Below are 23,151 nucleotides of genomic sequence, written 5' to 3'. Positions count from 1 at the left end.
AAAATATACTTGGAATGTAGTTTGATTCCTACAGCATTTCCCATTAGAAAACCTTACAAGTATTTGTCACATCTCCTGTTTCATCAATCTATTTCCCAATGGCTGTGGTCCTCAGGTTAATTTTTATCTGAAATGGGGAGATTTCTCTAAAGAGAATCAATACTGCGTTTTTCATTCAAACAAGTTAATCTGTCCAGTTGTCACACTAACTATTCCTTACAATAGCTTAAGGTTATTGCTCCTTTTCTGAAGTAGATAAAAACCAAAATCTTGGTTGCAGTGGCTACAACAGGACAGAAGCACCATGTCTTCCAATACTGAAACCCATCTGCTTGGTGGTTCATTTAATTCTGTAGGTAAATAATTCATCTGGTGCTGTATTCTCTCTGCTGTCAGATGTCTTCTCCAAGCTTTAATGGGCTGACTGGGTAACACTGTCTGTTAGTAGAATGAAGTAAACCTACATTTGATTTCAAGCAGTAGTGTAATTTTGAAGTGAATCCCTCCAGCATCTCCCCATACCATTTGTTGATGCTGTTTTGGTGCATGTGTACTAGATTACTCTTGGAAGAATTTAACCCAAAAGTTCTCCTTCAGGTAGGTACTAAATGCTCGCGAGCTCTTAAAAGCATCTGAACAAATGATTCATCACTGAGCTTAAAACCATGGGTGTCATCAGTGTACAATGGGGTCATCAAATCAACTGGACTAAATCTAGTCCAAAGTAAAACAACAAATATGTAGTATAGCTGTAGGGACCTTAGCACCAGCTGCTTCAGTCTGTTTGGCTACTCCTTTTGTTCTGAATTACTTGCTGGTGTTGACATAGCCTGCATCCTGTTTCTGACACTGGAAACACTTTGCTCTGGTTTTACTGTAATAAATCTTAGAAAGTTGGCATAAAGAAAAGCAAGGAAGTTATACTTACATACCTGTAGGGCATTTTTTTCTCCAGTCCAGAGATCACACGAACTCTGGAAACATATGGGTTATCCAGAACAAAGACAAAAATAAAATTCAAGGATTTTTGTTTATTGTCATAAAATAGAATGTACCATGTTTTCTTCATGGCAAAATTCCTGTTTTTTCTTTAAGTTATATTTAACACAATCTGCAGTTTTAAGAACATGGAATAATGGGTTATAATCATCCTGGCTTTAAAAGTTAGGATTAAATGTAAAGTGGGATAAATCCTTGCTGTTAACAACCGTCAGGTATGATTTTGCCTCAAGTGGCAAGGTGCCGAAAATATTGCTAGTATACAGGTGTATGTGTCAAGGAAATACAAGAACGGTGCTTTTGTAATTCATCTCAGATAGCAGCTTTAATGCATGTCACTAGGTATCTGACTATCTTTAAGAGGCAATCTAAAGTATGCAAGTTGTTAACAGATACATTTTACAGAAAGATCTGTATTCTCTGGTTTTTGTTCTTAAGCTGTGTCCAAATGCCCTGACTGCAGCTATATCAGGAGAAAGATTACCTCCTGCAGGCCATCTGGAGCTACTCATCACTTCTCTGGGGGAGATACCACCCTTCCAGTCTGTTAGCTAAGGGGTTCATGTGAACCTGCCTACCTTTTCCAGTCAAAATGGTAGAAAAAATTTGGTAGAAAAGACCATCTTATTTTGATGGGTGTGAATTTAGAAGCAGTTCAGCCTGTCACTCTGAAGGAGGCAGTAACTTCTCATGAGGAAAGATAGGGTTGTCTAGGGGTTATAATCTTTTCAGCCAGTGTTATCTTCACCCAAGAAAGGGCATGGGAACACAGCTTTACTGCATAATCAGTGTAATACAAATACTATAGACTTGTCTGTTACTAGAAAAAATCTTTAAGCTAAATAACTTAAAATCCTATTTAGAATGCAACTCTAAATAAGTTTTCCATAAATAGACTTATGAAGATTAGCCTTCTAACTCATGATGGCATAGTATTGACGTGCCAAATTCTAACAGTATGGTTATAAACTCTATGGAAATTACTTTTGAAGTCAAATTAATGGTTGAAGTTTCATAGGAATTTACTATGAAAAATAAATTTACCTAACATTTGTACTTGAACTTTTCTATTAAGTTTCATTGGTGTCTGTGCAACTTGTTAGACAGCTACAGAATCCAATTAGATTGCAACTTGACCTTGAAGTGTAATATATTATGATCAGTTTTTTAAAATTGCCCATTCACTGTAAATAAACATTTGGTCCTTTCAAAATACTTTTAACCATTATAGTCTCAACATACTAGGTGCGGTAAGAAAATCACCATAGAGCCAGTCTATGTGTTAAATGTCATGGATTAAACTAAAGATACAGAGAAAACAAATGAAGCAGCGATTCCTAAATTAGAACTGCATCATCTTTTAAAAAGTCATTGTTTATGCCAATACATCCAGGTGTCAGATGAATTATTAATGCAAAATCATTCTTTCACAATAGCAGCATCTGGCAAATACTCTCTCTGCTTCTAAGAAGACTGAGTTTATGAAAGTGATGTCAGTGCAAGAAACTTTTCTTATTTTTCTTCTCTATTTGGTAATTTATTAAGTATAATTAAAACAGAATGATTTTCCAGAACTGACTTCTTTTAAACTCAATAAGGAACTCTGTTACAGCACCCTGTGTAAGAGGAGGTGAGTGCGCTACTGCCATGGTAGGTGTATTCAGTTATTCCAGAGTTTGCAGAGTAGCCTCTTAGTGATTACTAGCACAGGACATTTTGGAGTACTATATTTCTTTTTTTAAACTAAGTAAATCTTAATAGATAACAGGATTAAATTCTGAGTGTATCCCTTAAAATCAATGCATTAACTGAAATGGCACCAAAGAGTTATCAGAGAGAAACCAGCTATATTTAATCTCAACTGAAGTGGTTTTGTTGCCTACAGTAATTAAAATTTCTCTTTCATGTTTATTTTTAATTGCTTAAATCAACACAGTTATTTTCTCCTATGTTAAATTTCTAAGTTATCACTTCTGACGTTGGAGCTGTATTTTATCAGGAGCTTTTTTCCCTGATAGCTCAGCCATGCGTTAAATGTTACAGATTGCACTGCAGCTAAACAAGTCATCAATACCAGGAGTCATGTAACCTAGTTGTAGCATCTTTCCCATCTGCAAGTGTGTTCAAATCAGCCAGAGCCATTAAAACACAGACAATAACAATAACTACATTATTCACCTTTATCAAAAAAATATTTTGGATTATATTTGCTTCACCTAAAATGTAAATTATATTATTATAATTTCTAGTTACTTGTCATTCCAGAAACCTCCATGACAGGATTTTAGTAGCAGCTTGTTCTTGTAATTCTTCAAATGTATTAAAATAACTATTGGACCGTAGTATAAATTTAGGACCCTGTATAAGTCATGTCAAATAGCAGAATGTAGCCTTTTCTTCTTACGGTATGTTAAAGAAAATGTTTCCTAACACAAGGAGAAAATGTATACTAAAGTACTTGTATATGCGTGTATATGTGTCTAAATGCACACACATATGCAGAGCTTTTAGAATTTCAGCTCTGAAATCATTATGTAATTTTTGAACAGGATTAGTGTACTTGGATTATATTTTAATCTAATATATGCCAGAAAAAATATTTTCTTTTTTATAAGAGAGCTAAAAATTTACTTTGTCTATGAAGTTGAAGGCTTGAATTTATTATAGAAAAAAAATGTCTTATCTTTATTCTTACAAAACAGTGCAGGAATGTAGTCATTTGTATCAGGGGAGAAGTGGGGATAAAGTAAGTGTGGGTATATTGAACTGAGATATCTTAAAGTATCTCAGCATTTTAAATGCGTAGCCACAAGCTAATATTGAGATATGATAACAACAAAGTCTCTGACTGAAATGCTGTGTATGTGTTTATATGTCCTTTCAAGGGATTTTCCTGTCACTGTTGTACATTCGGTAGATAACCTTTCCTTGCTAAAAACTTTTTTTTTATTATTTAGCTGTTTGGGGTTTGTTTGTTTGGTTGTTTTTTTTTCAAATTGACACATGAAAATCTAAATATCAAGGAACTTGAAATAGTCTAATACTAGTTTCCATAAGTACTTTAAAAAAAAAAATTCTCTCTTGAGGTACTGATAAGTAGAGATTAGAGAGAAAAGATGGAATGGGAAAATGAGAGTGGTGGGAATGCAAAAGCCAAGACACGGGAAGTTTGCAGAGCTAAAGGTATTTTACAAGTTTGGTGTGAAGGTAGACAGAGCACAGTGACACATATTTCAAATGTGAAATTCAATCAGCAATTTCTTTTTTAATTGCAGACTGTACTTGTTTCCACTGTAATTGGGAATTTTCAGTTAATTACCATGCTTAATTCTGAAAATGAAGATCACAATTCATAAACTTACTTGAAGAGTAAATTTGAAATTTGAAATGAACACTACATTTCTGTGAGCAATATCTCATCAAGATTTTTAGAATCTTTAATTTTTATGGATATCAAGTATAGATGCAGTCAATAATTAATGCTTAAAAATTTTGCCATTAATATTCAACTTCATGCTTAAAATCTTACACCAGGCTTGTTCCAATAATGTTCAAGAGGAAGCACTTGTGAAGAGCCAACTATCCCACAGTGCTGTACACTGATATTGTTGTATTGTCTTCATAAATATCTGCTCCTGACTCCTGTTGGAGACATTCACTGAATTAGATAGATCCCAAGCCTTACTGAGGATAACAATTTAAGACATTACATAGATTTTACAGTTTTAAAAGAATAATGGCAAGACACCTCCTCTGTATGTTTTCTGTTTTTCTCATACTGTAATATTTTGGTGCATATTTTGAAAAGGAAGAAATATGTGTAGACTAGCAAGTACTTCAGAAATTAGCTGTCTCAGTAATGGTAGATGGAATATTATTTGCAGCATTACCTCTGTACATATCTACTATGTTGGGTTCTGAGCAAGTAGACTGCTGCAAAACCTTCCTAATAAAGTTTGATTTCCAGATACATCCAAGAGCAGTATCTTTGCCTATGAAGTTATATGGTGTTTCAAGACTTATCATGGAAGATTTACATCCAGTCTGATTACTTTGAAGAACCCTGGGTTTTGTACAAAGTTTAATACTCCTTATTATACAGTACATCCTATCTGCTCTGAAACATTTTTGCAGCATAGACAATAAATGAATTTAATTAGTGTTAAAATATTTTTTAGGCAAAATGTAGACGGATTTGTGTGTACAGACAAGACAGTTGCCTGTGGATGTGTTTGTAGTCAGCATTCACAAGGGAATTATTTTGCTGTCATATTTCACATTACTGTTTCTTACATATCTATTTGTATTAGACCTCAATATTCTCTTTTTCCCTTCTTTTTTAGATTCATAACCAATACCCAACAGAGTTTGAGTTCAATCAATATTATCTGAAGTTTCTGGCTTTTCATCACATATCAAATCGATTTAAAACATTTCTTCTGGATTCAGACTATGAAAGACTAGAACATGGTATGTTTGTTTATTGCATATTGGTTTTGTAGTGTTGGCTTTTTTCTCATCAATATTTGGTCTACAAAAATTTGTCAAGTTTGAGATGGTCCAGTAATTGCATGGTGATGGTGTAATGAATTCCATTTCAGGAATATAAAGCAAAATGGAGGTGAAGAACAAGTGGGGTTTTCTGAATGAATGATTCCTGAACCATGGGACTAAGAGAAAGTAGAAGAAATTAGTGCCATGCCTCAGGGTTTTTTAGCAATTTATCCACATGGTTCAGTTTCCCCTACTAAATACCTTTGTTTAACAGAAACAAAGTCCTTGGGAATCCTTCAGAGAGTGCATGAGGTTTCAGGAAAGGAAAGCCTTTCCATGTATTATCTCTCACTTCTTTTTCTTGCATTCTCTTCAGTGTTTATCTTCTTTTATATTTCCTTTTTACTCCATCTATCGTGTGCAACCTTACTGGTTTCAAGGCCTTGTCTACCCTCAGAGCCCTCTTAATAAGACTACACGACCACAGTTGAGGCTGTTCTTGGAACTTGTTCACTAAGCAAAACACTTAAGTGCTCTGAATTTCACTACTTCATGGGGTGGTTCACATGGCATATGGTCAATTTGAATGCTTTTCTTAAAAACTGTAGTAAATGTGGAACAGACAAAACTTGAGCAACTAATATATTTAAACAAAAATGTTAGTTTCCATTGTTTACCTTCATTTGAACAGAAGCAAGGAGTTGGAGTCGATGACCTCCTGTGGTTCCTTCCAACCTGGATTGTTACATGGTTCCACAGTCTGGGGAGGTGGTTTGTTTATTTAGGGGTAGTTAGCTTTCAAATACCATATCATGCAGTATAAAATCCCATTTCCAGTAGTCTTTGGATAAACTATATGTCCTTCCAAAGTAATTTCAGATAGCACAAATCTATGGCTAACTTATTTACACCAGCCTGGTTTGTTTTCCCTGAAATTAGTTAGCAAGTAATTTCAGGTGCAGCTGGTCCAGCAGATTGGAAGGGCTAGTACCCTTGGGTAGTGGGGGGCAGAATCAGTTAGCAGGGCTTGGTGGTCTGTTGAGTCAGCGTAGCTGCAGGCAGAAAGGGACATTCGTAATACACTGAAGTACTTCATAAATTTCAGAACAGGTTTATAAATATAACGCTACTAAATAGTTGCAGTTGCAAAGCACAGCAGTTGTTAAATCGGATAAATTCTCTTGTTGCAGTGGCATTTGATAGTAGACTCTACATTTAGTCTGTGAAATTCCTTTTGGCTATGCTTTAGTGTTTGATAAGTATTATCATAAAGCTATCTTTTTGCTGTTGGTATTTTCCCTAGGGACATTGTTTGAAGATAAAGGAGATAAACATGCCAAAAAAGGAATTTGTATTTGGGAATGTATTGAAAAGATGCACAAAAGGAGCCCTGTTTTCTTCAATTACCTCTATGCCCCTGCTGAAATACAGGTCTGATTTTAAAAAAAAACAAACAAACAGTGGTTTTGTTATTCTGAGTGATTCCTTGAGTATGTTTTGGTATCTTAATTTTTCTCAACTGAATTAAGCATATAGTGGACAAAGTTGACCCACATAGATTGATTGGACCATTGTCTCATAGGTATATCTTCTCAGTCATCTTAGTTATGGAAATGTCATTTAAAGGGCCAAATTCTGGAACATGTATTTATGTATCCCGCTGAGGTAAATTAGGATCTTGGTTTGATTTCACTTAATTATATGAATTATTATAAAAATTATCCTAAAGTTTGCGGATCGTTTAAAAAAATACATTGTATACTGCAAACCATAGTTATGGGGAAATGAGTTTAGAGTCATAATGGGATACATTTCATAATGATCTGATTGAATCACATTATCTATATCACTGTCTTATATGATATACCTCCACTAGATTGGACTGTGCCTTGAATAATTATGTAAAATTCACTATACACTCGCATTTATAGAATTCTGCAATAGCCAGTGAAGAAGCAGTCAAAATATCTCAGGAACTGCAAGAAAAGGATGCTCTTCTTACTGTAGTTCTGGAGTCAAGGCTGTTTTAAGATGTTCCTGCCATCCACTGCCCCACAGATGTTCATTCCTGTGCTGCTCTCTCCTGCTTTGGTAGTGAGCTTCACCCTGATAAATCATTTGTTTGCATGTCTATCCACAGCTGATGACCAGAAAACATAATGATGGGAGAGTCTCCACTGTCTTGGAGGCCGTGACACCACTGATATTTTTGTTGGTGTTCCTTGCTTTCCTCTTTTCCTCAAGTTGTTTCGCCATGTTGTATCTTAGCATACATAGCACCTTGGACTCAAATCCGTAATATAAACTGTCCTCGTTTTTTAAAAAAAAAAAAACCAAAAACAAAAAAGCGCAAAGGTTATTTTCTTTAAGGTATATTGAGTCTGTATCAGAGACTGCATTACTGCAGTCAACAGTGCAACCCCCTTCAACCCCCACACACTTTGCTGTAAGCGGTAGCCTGATTAGTAAGCAATCAGGAGTAGCTTTTGCTATTTTGATAGTGTTTTCTTCCTCTTTTTTAGAAGAAACTATCTTTCCTCATATGAAATGGTGTCATAGTAGCAGAATTAGTCATAATAGCAGAATTAGTCATTATGACTGAGCATCACTCTTCAGACTTTAAAATTGGCCCTTTCACCTGAGGCAGTAATTCCCTTCAAGTAAGGTGCATGCAAACTGAAATCCTTACCTTATTTTTTAAAAGGAGAAACAAACCACTTTGTATTAAAAGTAATCTGTTTTAAACTACTCTGAAAGTTCTACAGTCTCTGGTTGCCTACTTTATATTACTGTGGTTTTTCCAAGTGGCGTGTCCACCTACATTACACAGCCTGTCTCCTTTCTCTGATGGCAGAGTATCTTGGATTTTCTGCTGAGAAAAATTGAAGGGTGATTGCTATCGAATGCCTTTTGTATCTCGAACAGGAGGCACAAAGATTGTGAGGGTACCAACTATGTATGCTGAATTAGAGTTCTTGGTAGGCAGCTGGTATAGTAGAAGGATAAAAATGAGCAGTATACTTCCAAAGTTAGTGTTAGTTTTAGGTTTTTATCTGACTGAGCCAAGATCTTGCTGTAGAAATTATCAAATGGCAGCACTACTCACCCACTGCAATATACTCTTCAATTTAGAATAAAATAGAAAATACAAGTATTGTAGTATATTTTAAGTCTGAAACGGAAGGACTTCCTTTCTGTCATTATAATAAAACTTTGTTTCAAATAGGCACTGAAACCAAATGTAAATATGTCCAGCCTCAAAAAGTGGGATTATTATGTAGAAGAGATTTTGGCTACAGGCCCTTCCTATGATTGGACCATGGTAACTGCAAAATGCAGTGTTTCAGAGGAAACTGACCAAACAGATGGTTCACTCTCTCAGACTAAGAGGAAAATAGTATGGCCATGTTACGATGACGTTAAAAAAATACAACCTGATGCCATCAGCAGCCTTTTAAATGTAAGTACATCTGTTACACAGAACAGTATGTTCTCTTATGCTCATGAAATTCATGTTTATTTTTTTTTTAAGTTATTGCCTTACAGATATACTGGTACTAAAAGGATCATGATAGATGTCAAAACAGGGTTTGGTAAAAACTGACTGGTTAATCTTGAGAAGTGACCGTTGGTCTGGGAATCAGTCAGACTTCCTGCAAAGCTTTTGTTGTTCTGAATGAATATTCTTCTGGGACTACACTTTAATAATAGTTAAAAACTGTAAGAAAGCCAGTCATGGTTTCATTTTTCCTCTGCCTTTTTTTAAATAATAAGGTAAGTAGCGTAATGTATCTTTAGGTTGCCTTTTATAAGAAACGCAGGATCTGTTATTTTAATTTGGGCAAATGTTGCATCTAGCTTTCTTGTCCTCTTGCTACTCATTTTAAAGTAAGTGTGTGTAAAATGACAAAGACCCAGATTTCCAGACAGATCAGAAAGCAGAATCTGACACTTGCTGAACTTAACAAGTGGGAGGCAAACACGCAAACATGAACTGAACATCTTGGCCCAAAAAGTCCTGATATTTAGATTATCATCTTAGTTGATAGTGCAGCAAAATGACAAGGGCACTCTTCACTTCCTAGAGCTATTGTTTGAAGCCACATGCATATTCAGATACACATCACTATGTACATTTTTTTATTGTGAAAACTACTTGCAGACTTTACCTTATATTAAAGCTGGGATTATGGAGCCTAATATTGCAATTCTTGGAAAACTGGGATATACTGTGGGTCCCCAAACTCCCCTGAATCAGAGATGATTTTTAGTAAAGTCTTAAGGCAGGAAGTTCCTGAACGGATCTGAGTCCTTGAGGATAGACTTGCTTTTGCTGGAGAGTTAGCTTTATTCTGGAACATTCCTCAAACTTCTTTTGGTCCATTCCTTCAAATCATAATTGATCAAACACAGGAACAAAGCCCAATTTAAAAAAAAATCACTTGTAAAACTCCCCTTGACTCAAAATAAGATAGCCAGAACATCTCAGAGCTTATAACTTCTCAAAGGCAAAGAGCAAGCAGTCTCTCAACAGGGGTCATACCGGTGATTCTTTGGAAAAAAAAAAGAGAGCTTTCATGTCAGGTAACTAAAGGCCAGAAGTACATCAGGAATATAGCAACAATGTTCTTCTGCATTTCTTCCTGGGGTGGATGCCAAACTATCCATATCCACAACTGTGAGAAACTGCCATATAACAGGGAAATTAGCCATATTATATTCTAAAGACACGAGGGTCAGGTTTTATAGAGTTTAAATGTTATTTGTGAATTAGATTATAGTAATAAAAGATAGCAATGGAGAGGAACATTTGGAATACTCTGAAGAGGTTGTATGAAGGTTACAAAAATATTCTTCTAAGTTTAAAAAGCAAAGTGAACTTTCTTTTAAAACAAGTTGTTAATTTAGGGCTGTTGCTGATATAGGAGAAAGACCTCTTTTTAATCATAAATCCATTGAGAATATGTTGGTATCCAAAAAATGTTTGAACTGAGACCATATTTAGCAGTGGTAAATTACTAGGCAAGATTGACTCGCCCTTAGTTTATAATGATAAGGCCAAATTTGTTTGTTCTAAAGATATTTTTCAGTTGAAAACTAGATAGTGCTCTTCAGGATGTAAAGCTGAAATGGAGAAGTTACTGAGTGCCTTCATTCAGAATTTTCCGTGGCAGTATGTGATGCTCTTCTATTACGATCAAAAGGTGTAATTTTTGTAGCAGTAAATGTTCTAATGTGTTTTGGGTAAATAACAATTCACCTCTAACGAGACGTGTGTGATGGTTGTATGGTTTCCATAAATCCGTATGTTCATGTGTTGTAGGAAGTTAACCAATCTGCACATTTCATTCATTTAGTCCTAAACAAAACCTTTTAAGGATTGCAGATGATAAAATGCATTTTAAAATACAGATTTCTTTATAAAGCTACTCAATTGATTTCTACCACATCAGAGACAGCCAACAAATATGAGCTAGGTTGTTGAAATCTTATATTCTCAAAAATGTACTTTGGAGATAGAAATGCTCAAAAGCATATCCAAACAGAGGTGCTTCCCTTTAAGACCGTTTTCTGATGGCCTTTCTACATGACAGAAATCACAAACAAGGTACTGATATTAAGAGTAGCTACCCATCCATTTCTTAAAGAAAATATAAGGTAACTGTGAAACAGCACACCTATGCCTCTATTGTCTCTTTCAGAGATCAGTTGCAAAAAGTTTTAAAATCATTTTTCCATTTAAAAACGTAGATTTTCCAAACTCAAAACCAATTAATTTGACAGGAATTTTGAGCTTCCTGCTGCTTCCCCTGCCCCCAAGTACTTGCTTTCCTGGCTTGTAAAATTCAGTAAGATAATACTACAGTGTAGCACATCCAAGAGCCATGTCTTCCACACAGGCTGAAGGTCTGGGTTAAATGTTTCACGTGAAGACTAGCTCTTCAAATTATTCTTTGACATGAGTATGGTATGATACATTATAAATGAGCTAACTTACCCGAGTGCTGCACCTGGTGAGGAACAACCCAATGCACCAATGTATGCTGGGGGTGCCCAGCTGGAAAACAGCTTTGCAGAAAGGCCCCTGGGGGTCCTGGGAAACAGAAAGCTGACCATGATCCAACAATGTGCTCTTGCAGCAACGACGGCTAGTGGTATCCTGGGTTGGGTTTAGAAGTGTTGCCTGCAGGTTGAGGGAGGTGATCCTTTCCTTCTATTCAGCCCTGCCAAGGTCAAACTTGGAGTACTATGCCCAGTTCTGGGCTCCCCAGTAGAAGAAAGAGATGGGGCTACTGGAGAGAGTCCAAGAAATGGCCACGGAGATGATTAAGAGACTGGAGCATCTCTCATACGAGGAAAGGCTGAGAAAGTTGGGACTGTTTAGCCTGCAGAAGAGAAGGCTCGGGGGGAATCTTATCAATGTATATAGATAACTGAAGAGAAGGTGTAAAGAAGATGGAGCTAAACTCTTCTCAGTGGTGCCCAGTGACAGGACCAGAGGCAATGGTCACAGACTGAAACACAGGAGGTTCCATCTGAACATCAGGACCACTTTTCGCTGCGAGGGTGACTGAGCACTGGCACAGGTTGCCCAGAGAAGTTGTGGATTCTCCATCCTTGGAGATACTCAGAAGCCATCCAGACACAGTCCTGGGCAACTGGCCCTAGGTGTCTCTGCTTCAGCAGCGGGGGTTGGACCAGATGACCTTCAGAGGTCACTTCCAACCTCAACCATTCTGTGATATATGCCTGGTTGCTGGCTGTATTAGAGATAGTAATCTACTGATATTACTAATTTGCTAACAATCCTAAAAAGGCATTCAGTCCCCGTAATTCGTTGGGAGTGTCTCAGATTGTAGTACTTTTAAGAACTGTGGGAGATGAATATACATGTCCTATTCTTACAAATCAGCGGTTACATCACTTAAAATTAGATGGTGATTGCTCAGAGAGAGGTTGGCAAACTGACAGATGCTACTTCAGTATGCCAGTCATCCAAATTAACTCTGCTGTAAGTATATGCCGTAAAGAATTAAAGCTGTATAAGGGGTCAATGAATAACCAGCAAAACAATAAAAATAACACTTCTGTTTGTGAGCTGGTTTATAGCTTTTGCTTATGTGCCAAAAAGACTGATCTGTCAAAGTGGACCCTGAACCAAAAAGTTTATTCCAAATATTGAACAACTAGTCACGTACAACTTGTTGCACACACAGGTCTGAACACTTGACAGAAGTAGCAATTACTGGATTACTGGATACACATTCAGCATCTTTCCATTTGTAGTCAAAGGCTCAGAAGCCTTCTAGCCCAGGAGTTGAAGAGAAGATACTGGCAAGGAAGGACTTCCAGAAAACAGGGTGACATTCAAGACAGTTCACTAGTGTAGGACTTTGTCCAGATTGTTTTGAGTGTGCACAAACACATTGTGGATAAAAGGAGGTGATGAGTCTCTACAGTTCTGGAGTGTCTGCAGTTAACTCCTGTCTATACCATTCAAATATTACAAAGTAGATTACTTAGCAGATACATCTTTTGAAAGGCACAGTAGTGCTAATTGCTTCTAATTACTAATTTCAGGAAATTGATATTAATACAATTGTATTTGTTATAACCTTTCTTTTTATACATATTGACTTCTGCTTCCATAAGTCTAGGCAACAGGAGATGAACCAGAAAGATAAATTTAAGGAATTTTTACTTCAAGGAAATGCAGCTTTTCGTAGTCCATTCCATACATGGAAGGAGGAAAAATCTGACATTTTCAGTAAAATTTAAAACTGGAGGAGCAAGAGTAAATCTTAGTGATTTATTGCCATGTAAGTTTTTTACATGGGGTTTATTAAAGGAGAATTTATTCCTGACTTTCAGGGTGTATATAGAAGATCATTGAAAGTTTTTAGTTTAAGTTCTAGAAGCACTACTCGTTGTAGAGCCAAAAAAGACGGAATGTGCCGCAGTTGCTAAGTAACTCGTTCCAGTTACTTCCAGATTCTGCAGAGAAAGGCTTGTACTCAGAAGTCAAGTCTAGGGCAGAAAGAGAATGATCAGATTAAAACCTGAGTAACTTTTAGCACTAAAGAGCTTGTATCCTTTTGCAGGCATTTGGAAAGCCTTTTACATAAAAAGTGTGTGGTAAATTGATTCAGTCATATGTATCCCATCAAGAAGCGTTTTACACTCAGCACTTTGAAAGAGGAAAGGGTAATCTAGAGAAGCTTTTAGTCTGGCTTGTGTTCACCATTCCTTATTTTTGTATCTACCTGTGAAGATACTCCAAACAAAACTGTTCTGCTTTTATTTCTTGGAAGGAAGCGAGTCCTATAATATTTAATGTATATGTGGCTTTCAACTACCTTCAGTATTTAAAACTTCTGGTTTGATTCTTGCTTTTAAGCCTGATCTCTTATATTTAGTTTTAATTTTGAATTTTCTAATTTATCTTCAGCGAGGAAGAGTTCATAAAAATATTTTGTTCCTGTTACACTGTCAAATATTGGCTTTTTAATTTTCATTTCAGAGTTCAAAATTTAGTTCAGGAGTTAATTTCCTGGTCAAAATATCTTCTTACCTTAAAAATGTAGTAATTTTCTGTAAGTCTTTCAATCAATAACAATTTCCTGAAAAAAAATCATTCTAAAAGACCAATAGGAGTTGGAGAATATTATGAAATATATTTTAATCAGTTGGTATAGTAGAAGTAAATAAAGTCAGAGACTTACTGTCTCTACTTAGAAAATAAATGTCTTGGGTTTTAGTTGGCTTTTACATAGCATGGGAATTCTCTGTCCTATGGCAATTCTTTGTTCCACCATCAATTCTTAACTGGATTTGCAAAATTGAGTTTTGAGTTTTTAATTTTATTTCATTAAGAATTAGAATTTTCATAACAATAGCATTGTTGAAAATAAAAATATAGAAAGGAAGCATGGCAAGGAATATGGACCACACATTAAAGTAATGACAAAAGTATCAATGAGAGTTCACAAGTAAACATAAACTAATGAAATTGCCTCTTTTTACTTAACTTTGCATGCACTGTCTTATTAACAGGAAATAACCCTAACTGGAGGTTATCGATGTAGGTCATATTCCCAAGTTACACAATGAGAACATGTTGTTACAGTTTGGCATCCAAAATGAATAAATCTTTCTGTTTCATTTCCTTCTTTTAATACAGCTTTTTATCACATTTTATAAACGAGGGTAAATGTTAATTTTGGCAATGTACAATGTTGGTGTCACCGCACAGAATTTGTTCTATGTAAATATTTTTACAAAAAATAGCATATCCTTATCATTGCCGTGTTTCTGTTATGGCAAATGGTGTTGAATTTTGTGTGTTCAGGAGAACTGGCAGAGAATTGAAAGCACAGCAGCTCCTCCAACCAGTGACCTGCAAGAAGAATGATGTGGCTGATGCTGTATCTGGTTGCCTTTAACTCCTGAGTCTGGTTGGGTTTGACAGAGGTTTTTGTACTTTAATGGACAACATGGCCTAACATCTCCCTGTGTAAAAATATCGACTAGAAAATGGTGGTATAAAAATGATTGCCAGGAAGTGATCAGTTAGAAATGTTTATCCTTAAGAAAATCCTGTTATTTGTTTCAGGAAATTGAAAGGTTGGAAAGTAAATTAAATCAGAGCCCAGAAAGGTGGCAGCTTTTGTGGGAAAAGGTCAAAATGAATCTAAAGGATGACACCAGACAAGACAATGTAAGTAGTAAAAGAGCTCATCCAATAGAATAATTCCATTCCTGCTATATAGGCTACCTGGGGCACTGACGAAATCACTGTATTTCTTGGAGTAAAACCAGCTTCTGAAAAATTGAACGTGTTGTTCTAATCCATGATACTGGCTCTGTATTTCTGCATGTAGAAAATATAGTAATATTTGTGCTGTTTATCTAATAGCTTTTTCAGAGTAGATTAAGGCATACAGACAAAATGAGCATGAGCATTTTACTAATACGCAAGTATATTACTTTGTATATTACTTTGTATATTGAAGAGATTCTTGAAATACAAAAACCCCAGTTCCCAAAAGTATCTACAGGACACCCCAGAGTTTAAGAGATTCCATGACTAAATGGAATTTTGGAATTATAGATTCTAGTAAAGGTAGATAGTGCTCAGGCTTGTTTCCAATTCTTGACTGCAGTAAAAAAACATAGCTGACAATATAGATATTTTCTAAGTCAAAGGCTGCCTCTTTGCTATCTACATGCACAAGGAAGGATGTTAAATACTGCTTTTTATGAGCTTCCCCTATCAACTTGGCATAGTGAGTTACCAGCTCAAGACTGTACCCTAACTCTTCAACTACATGTGCTTGTTCAAATTTGCCAGCCTCCGTGCAGTGGTTAGTCCACAGCACTACTTTGTTATTTGTCCTTTGCTCTCAGGAAAGCAATATGCTTTATGTCTGTCAGAGTCATTCGAGTTAACTTTATATTCTAGATGAAATCAAGACGAAAATAGTTTTATCCTAGTAAAGCAGAGGATTTTTTTATTGAATTGGAAGCAGAAAAGAAAATGCAAGCATGGTATCAGTCTGCTATCCTAGCTGTTATTTAAGGATTCTCAGATAAATGCAATAGCTAAGGGTCAGCCCCAAAGAACTCTATGTCTAGGGTGCTGTCATTTAGACTAAGACAAAATTCAGGATCCCTGTTGTTCCAAATTATTGAGATTATACTAAAATTATTTGGATCTATGAAGTAGCTCTTGGAAACTGTACCCTTTTTCCTTCCCTCTCTTCCTTCTCTGTGTAATTATGCAAAATTATTGCATCCAAGTATCCGGCTAGTTGTAGATGCTTCTGAGAAAGCAAGGGAAACGTTGTTCAAGATTATGTCACTGGGATATACAAGGCTTTTCTGAAATACTGATTTCTCGTACCATAGGAACCCTTCTGCTAAGATACTCATTGAACTGCCATCCCTCTGGCTTCTTTTCTGAGGCAGCACTGACTTGTATTATGAAGACTTTTTTGGCCTCATAATAATTCACAACTTACGTGTTGTACCACATATTATCAGTATAATGTTGAGACAGTCTCACAATGCAAGGCAGACTGTGTTACCTTTTTATTCTCATCTTTTTTAGCTCCAGAGACACCCTTCTGGCTCCTCAGGGATGATATCAGCTAATCTACAGTCCTATCAAAAGAGGTCTTTGATGGAAATACCTGACAGTGGGCTGGGTGAGGAGCAGAGTGCAAGCATCTCACCCTCTAATGGAGTAGACAGAAGAACAACTACGCTATACAATCATTTCACATCAAAAAATGATGAAAATAGGTAAACTGAATGATCATAGCATATTTATGAACTTCGTATTAGATTGGTACAAGTCTCTACCGGGGGGGGGGGGGAGGAGAAATTTTCATAGGAACAGAATGCTTTGTGGCTACTGTATTCCTTCTTTGTGGTTTTGATTACAGTTAATTGTCTTGATGGGTGAGCCTCTATCTCCTAGCAGTATCTTTCAATCTTCACCATTATATGCGCAAGCAAATTGTAGCTGCACATTTAATGCATCCAATATACTGAAACAGTGTTTATCGGTATATCACGATTACCAGTAACTAAACTATTGGTTTAAAAACAAAGTTTTTGAATATGTATATAGTCATTTGGGTGCTTTTATATATCACCAGAATTCACATTATGGAATCACGTGCCATTTTTATTTTCTGTACCTTTCAGATCTTTTGAAGGTACGCTATACAAAAGAGGAGCTTTACTAAAAGGTTGGAAACCTCGCTGGTTTGTGCTGGATGTGACAAAACACCAGGTAAAACCTTTTCAGATTATGGAAGTTTTTATGACTAGTTTGCTGCTTTTTTATTTACTGGGTTTGTATAGCTTGATTTTACAAATAGTACTAATAACAATTATTTTCAGATGTGATGTGTGTGTTACATCATTATAGATCATATATCTGTGTTTATCTTGTGTATCTTGTTGCTGATACAGCATTCTGAATGGACAGAGTTTTTTTAGTATTTTGCTTTTTTTAAAACAGTGATAACTGTTTAGCATATAATCATAAAAGACTTCTAGGACTGAAAGTCATGCATTATTGTTTGGGCCCAAACATTTTTTTGCCTGCTTCATACCTCAGGAAGAAGAGAGCCAGGTAGTGCCTGAGGACATTTTCTGGGCATTGTGGTATGCAAGCAATTGCAAGCAATACAAGCAATTTTTTAAAGCACTGCTAACTCTAGAATGTCATAAGCAATTAAGTGGTAAGCGTAATTTGCCCTTTAATATCACCTCTTTAGTTTCCAAAAGAACTAAAAACTCTTTCTGAACTAGAGAGTGAAAAACTTAGAAGCTATTTCCTAGAGTGCGACTGGGATGCTGAGAGCTAATATGGTAACTGATAGCAAGTTTAAGTCAGGCGTTCGTGTTGAAACTAGTAGTTACTGTATGCTCAGTGTGTATTTTACAGCCTCTTTGTTCCTCAAGGACTTTGCCATGAGCATTTTTTTCTTGGCAAATGAAAGGGCATGATATACTCTGGAAAATCATAATCTGAATTGCTTCAGCAGAAAAATCCATTTACCTCACTGTACTTTTTAGCGGTTTTCTGTAACCTGTATTTGAGAAAGCTGACCTGGAATCTCTGTATGAAAGTCTTTTCAAATATGGAGAACGGGATCACAGATCCCTCTGAAATGAGTTTCAATTTTGTAAATTACTTCAAATGAGTTAAAATTTCATCTCAAATCTGTATTTCTAAAAGTCCTGAAATGCCAAGTCACTGATTGAACAATAATTTCAGGTACTATATATAGGGGTATTTTAGATTAGTCATAGTGTCATAAATTTAGTAGCAAAAGTGTACATAAATATTCTAACAAATCGTTGTACAGCAGGGAACACTAAAACCAGAGGAGATCTGTTGGCCTAAACACTTTACCCAGTTTACAGTGTATGCCAGAATTCTGCAGTGGAAATTTGTGGTCTCATGTATGTTAAATAATGTTAGGTCATCAGGCAGTAAACTTCATTGAGCCAAGTATTCCACACAATGTGGGTTGTAACCTCTGAGAATATGTATGCATTTATTTTAAAATATTAATTTATTGTAATAAATACACTTAAAACATATGTAATATAAAGACAGTCATCTTTTAAAACGCTAATTGAGGATTTCTAGATTAGTGTGGTAAAATACCAACAAATGTGCTGATTATCATTATTCTTCCTGATATGCAGGAGAAAAGGATCATTTTGCAGAATAAAAAATACTTTAACATTTTGTGTATATCCAAATATCGTCCTGAGTATAAATGTGGGAGTAATATGGGTCAATCTTAGTTGGAATTTTGTTGTTTGACCTTTGCTATGAAGGTTTGCTTTACTATTTTGCATTGGTTTATGGGAAAATTTTTTTTAAAAGCAAGTATCAGATTTTCTCTTCTGGAACTTGTTTGCATATTGAAACTCAGTTTACAGAGTGGTTAACATTCATATCAAAGTATCTTTGCAGGGAGCAAAAAAAACCAAACTTCATTCAACCACTAAGTGCAGTATAGGAAAATGTGAGTTTTCTATGTAGTTTATAATTATCTAAAATTATACTTAAATTTTTGCTGATCACTTTAAATTCTTGAAATATAGAGAATAAGTGTTCTGTTAACTCCTTGATGAAGTAAAGCTTTTCCGTTACTTTCAATGTAATGAAGAATGAAGCAGCAGTTTCTGCTAGAAAACCTAAAGACCAGGTTCTGCTTTCATCCTTCACATGTCCTCTGTCCAGATGCAATGCATGACTATTTGAAGCTTCTTTGCTCTGAAACTCTGGTGACAAAATGCTCCTCCCCCACTCTGTGTTTGCACAGGAGCACGTGGTAGATACTTTGCTGTTACCCAGAGATGTCAAATAGAGGACTGTCTAGTTACAGGCTATCATTAGTCCCACCATTTTGTATATACCAAACCTATGGTTTCTGTCAGCTGTGTCTTGGAAATTTCCCATGTCTGATGTCCTTGGGTCCTAATATTTTATTTGTGCCTCCCACCTTTACCCCTCAATGCCCCCAATTTGTATCCAGTAAAAGGGAAGAAGTGAAAGGTCTGTCTAAATAACATATTTGTATTTATTTTTTTCTTGTGGTCTAGCTGCGATACTATGATTCTGGTGAGGATACAAGCTGTAAGGGACACATAGACCTTGCAGAAGTAGAAACTGTGATTCCTGCTTCTCCAACAATTGGAGCCCCAAAACATGCAAGTGAAAAAGCATTTTTTGATGTAAGTATATCTAGTCTTGACTTGATCTTGATGTGAAACTTGCTTTTCTTGGTGTGTTTAACATACTACCTTCAGTCCTGCTGGAAGGTGTGAGCTAGGAAGGAGCTGTCATGCCAACTCAAGAAATTTTTACACAGCTAGTGTCTAGACTCTCTCTCAACACCAAAAGTTCATTCAGACCCAGTTAGTACATTGGGTATTACAGTTTAAAGTTTGCAAGTTTCTTCTCCTGTTTTGTGTGTTAATTTGTCTATCTTCATGTTCTTATTTTTCCTTTGCAGTTGAAGACAAATAAACGTGTATATAATTTTTGTGCCCAAGATGCACAGAGTGCTCAACAATGGATGGACAGGATCCAGAGTTGCATTTCAGATGCTTAGAAAGGAAAAACATTCCATGATAAAGACACATTTAAAGCACCTCTTCCTATAAGAAGCTAAGTTCTGAGATATTACTGGCAGGCAACTAGCCTTCCTTACAGTTCAGCTGTAAAAGTTCATAATATGCTAAAGTTCCTTTTCTGTTTAATAATGATAACCACTGTAACTGCTATTTTTTTTCTGCAGGGAGGGCTTTGAAAAATAATAATACATTTACCCTGAATTTCCTCTTTCTTCAGTACAATTCCTTGCTATAAAAGTGGGCTGTATTTGTACTATCATCTAATCCCGGTTTGCTCATTTCAGAGCTATTCTGTTCGGAAACCTGTCCGAAGGAAATTATAGACATTTTCCCTCCAACAGGAAGTGTATTTTCACTTTATTTGTATTTTTTAACAGAATGTTCTTATTTCCAAGCTAGTCATGAATAACAGGGAACATGTCTACAATTCCTAAAAATAAATAATGTTTGTGAGTCCAGTGACATATATATCAGGTTTCCAGTGTTTATAGGCAGTTGATATTTTTAAAGACCAAAAAGTGAAATTGCCTGATACCAGACTTTCATGTGTCTTCTCAGCGTGCAAGTCATTCTCTAATCTTGTGCTCTACTGAGTGCTTCTGCAATGTTGTTATGAAATTTCAAATTCTAGGGATTATCTGAAGACCATAGCACTTTTATTTTAGATTCTGTTTGCAGTTACAATGGGATAAATGAAAGAAAACTGGCTGACACTATCTAGGAGAAATGGGAAACAACAAACTAGGAATTCAGTAGAAGGAAGATCTCTTATGTGTGAGTTGTATATGTTAATTTATATGCTGTTCTGCTCACTGTAAAATAAAAAATAACAAACATGATAATGCACTAAACAATGAAGCAAGCACTTGCACTGAAATCTTTTAAAATGCAGACATTTTGCAGGACAGAGATAAGTTATTTATAGCGGAACAATACTAGCTAGTTAACAACATTTACAGATATTAAATATGTACATAATCAGGTTTGATGTGTCGTGATTTGATACTTTTTAAACATTTTTTGCACATGAATTGGAAGACTGTTTATAGATTTTTACATTTGATAAAATTGTGTTTGTTCAGCTTAAAATCCTGGTGAAACATTTTTAATAGCCCCAAATTAGTAGAAATTTTACAGTCTACAAATATTGATGACATTGAGTAGAATATGTAGGTAATTAAGCCATTGTTTTTATTTTGAAATGTTAATATGTTAAATAGCTCACTAATATTACAAAAAGTTTGTATATATGATTCACTATTTTCTCATTTTTCCAGATGTTCTGCTTGTAATTTAATGTCAGCCTAACCAAACTGACTATACTTACAAGATTTTTCAGTTATTAAATTGTTTGTGGTTTTTTTATAACTAATGTATTTTGTCAGAAAGGAGCATAAATTTCTCACCACACACAATAGGAAATGCAGCTGTTTTTAATGCATTTGCAATTTCAAAACAAAAATATGAAGGATTTTTCTAGCATTTTTCAATTGACAATTTTCCACCTGTGACAATGGTGTTTGCACATTTGTATTTTTCTTTGTATATCAAGTACTTTTATATGTACTTTGTAAAATACTGATCCAGTTCTTAGGTTATATGAAAATATACATACCACTGCTTATTTTGTAACTAGTTAATTTTAACTCTTTTATGTTATGTGATATATGTATGCTAACCATCTTGTAATAAATACACTTCTTAAGGAAAAGTAAAACCTTTCCTTTTACTGTAAAAGAGAAAAAAACAAGACCCACATGTTGAAATATTCCCACAGGCACAAGACAAATCCTTATTTACTCTGTATTAAGAATAGTGTGTGTATTAAAAACTATGTGGTCTTTTGTATAGTTGTAAATATTCTGACATAGAAGTTGCACTTGAGCATCCTTAACTCAAACTCCTGTCAACAGTAACACTAAAAACTAAAGAAATCAGAATTTAAAGCAAAATTATCATTCTAACAAGTCTTAATGTATAGCCTTTACTAAAAGGCTAAATACAAATAATGTTTATACTAAGTCAATGTATAATAATGTTAATATTTTTTTAAAAAAAATCCTATGTGGTATCACAACATAAATCAGTTGCATACTTTCACCCTGAAACATATCTCACTCATTTATATCACCTTATGCAAAAATTATCTAGTTCATAAGAAATAAAATACAAAAAATGTCAAGGTCTTACTTGACAATGTTGCATCTAAATTGAATTATTGAGTGTAGTGTGGGATGGCAGAGTTAAAATGGAAAGAGAATGTGTGACGGAGGTAGGGGACCTGTGACAATTCTTGGATGCTGTGGCGCTTAGATGAAAGGTTTGCATACTGAGCTTGGCATGGATGCTAATGTTGCCTTAAATGTTGATTTCCATTTTTAGTGTCTGTATTGATGGAAAATGGACTTGAGCAACTTAACTTAAAAATATCCAAATAAAAGTTGAAATGAGATATAAGATATTTGTGGTGTTTATATAAGGAATATACAACGGAATGGTAGGCATAGGCTCTTGGTGGGAAGACACAAAGTTTGCAGTGTCCCTGAGGGTCTCTTCTGTACAAAATGAAGATTCAAAAAGACTTAGAGAAAATGTGGAGAAGCTAGCATAGCATAAGCTACAGGGTTTGTCAGTATGTGTGAGTTGTGGCAGCAAAGGTAGAGAATTAGGAACAGAGAATTTTGCTTGGGAAAATTTCTGTGCACAAAGGGATGCATCTCCATATTCTATGAAAATTTTCCAGAAAAAAGAATGCATTCAGGAGTAGGGGTAGGAGTAGGAGTAGGAGTAGAGGTAAACATGTTCTCCCTCTGGTGTGTTGTATCACTATTCCCATACTGTGTACGATAACATTCCTCCTGTAGCAAAGAGAGAGTATTATCAGGGCCTTTACATAAGGGAAGAAGATTGCTTGCCCTTCTGTGTGTTGAGTAACAAAATGCCCACATAATAGGTGATGGGATGAACTGGCTTTAAGTTTTGAAGAGT

At 35.5% G+C, this 23,151-nt stretch overlaps 1 protein-coding gene across 8 annotated transcripts in view; it reads left to right on the top strand.

Moving 5' to 3' along the window:
* Window positions 1-22,624, top strand: part of SBF2 (SET binding factor 2) — a 288,713-nt gene extending 266,089 nt beyond the window's left edge. For all 8 annotated transcript variants that reach the window (XM_075094794.1, XM_075094793.1, XM_075094800.1 and 5 more), the window contains 8 exons: window positions 5,343-5,469; window positions 6,797-6,924; window positions 8,720-8,953; window positions 15,107-15,211; window positions 16,604-16,797; window positions 17,206-17,293; window positions 19,630-19,761; window positions 20,043-22,624. In XM_075094794.1, coding sequence (XP_074950895.1) covers window positions 5,343-5,469; window positions 6,797-6,924; window positions 8,720-8,953; window positions 15,107-15,211; window positions 16,604-16,797; window positions 17,206-17,293; window positions 19,630-19,761; window positions 20,043-20,141 — 1,107 coding nt within the window. In that variant the 3' untranslated portion in view covers window positions 20,142-22,624. The remainder of the gene's footprint in view (window positions 1-5,342; window positions 5,470-6,796; window positions 6,925-8,719; window positions 8,954-15,106; window positions 15,212-16,603; window positions 16,798-17,205; window positions 17,294-19,629; window positions 19,762-20,042) is intronic.
* Window positions 22,625-23,151: the final 527 nt, after the last annotated feature.

This window comes from Phalacrocorax aristotelis, chromosome 5 (assembly GCF_949628215.1).
Source record: "Phalacrocorax aristotelis chromosome 5, bGulAri2.1, whole genome shotgun sequence".
In the NCBI taxonomy this organism is placed as follows: domain Eukaryota; kingdom Metazoa; phylum Chordata; class Aves; order Suliformes; family Phalacrocoracidae; genus Phalacrocorax; species Phalacrocorax aristotelis.
Note: the sequence above shows the minus strand (reverse complement) of the source record. Positions and strands in the feature narration are given on the sequence as shown.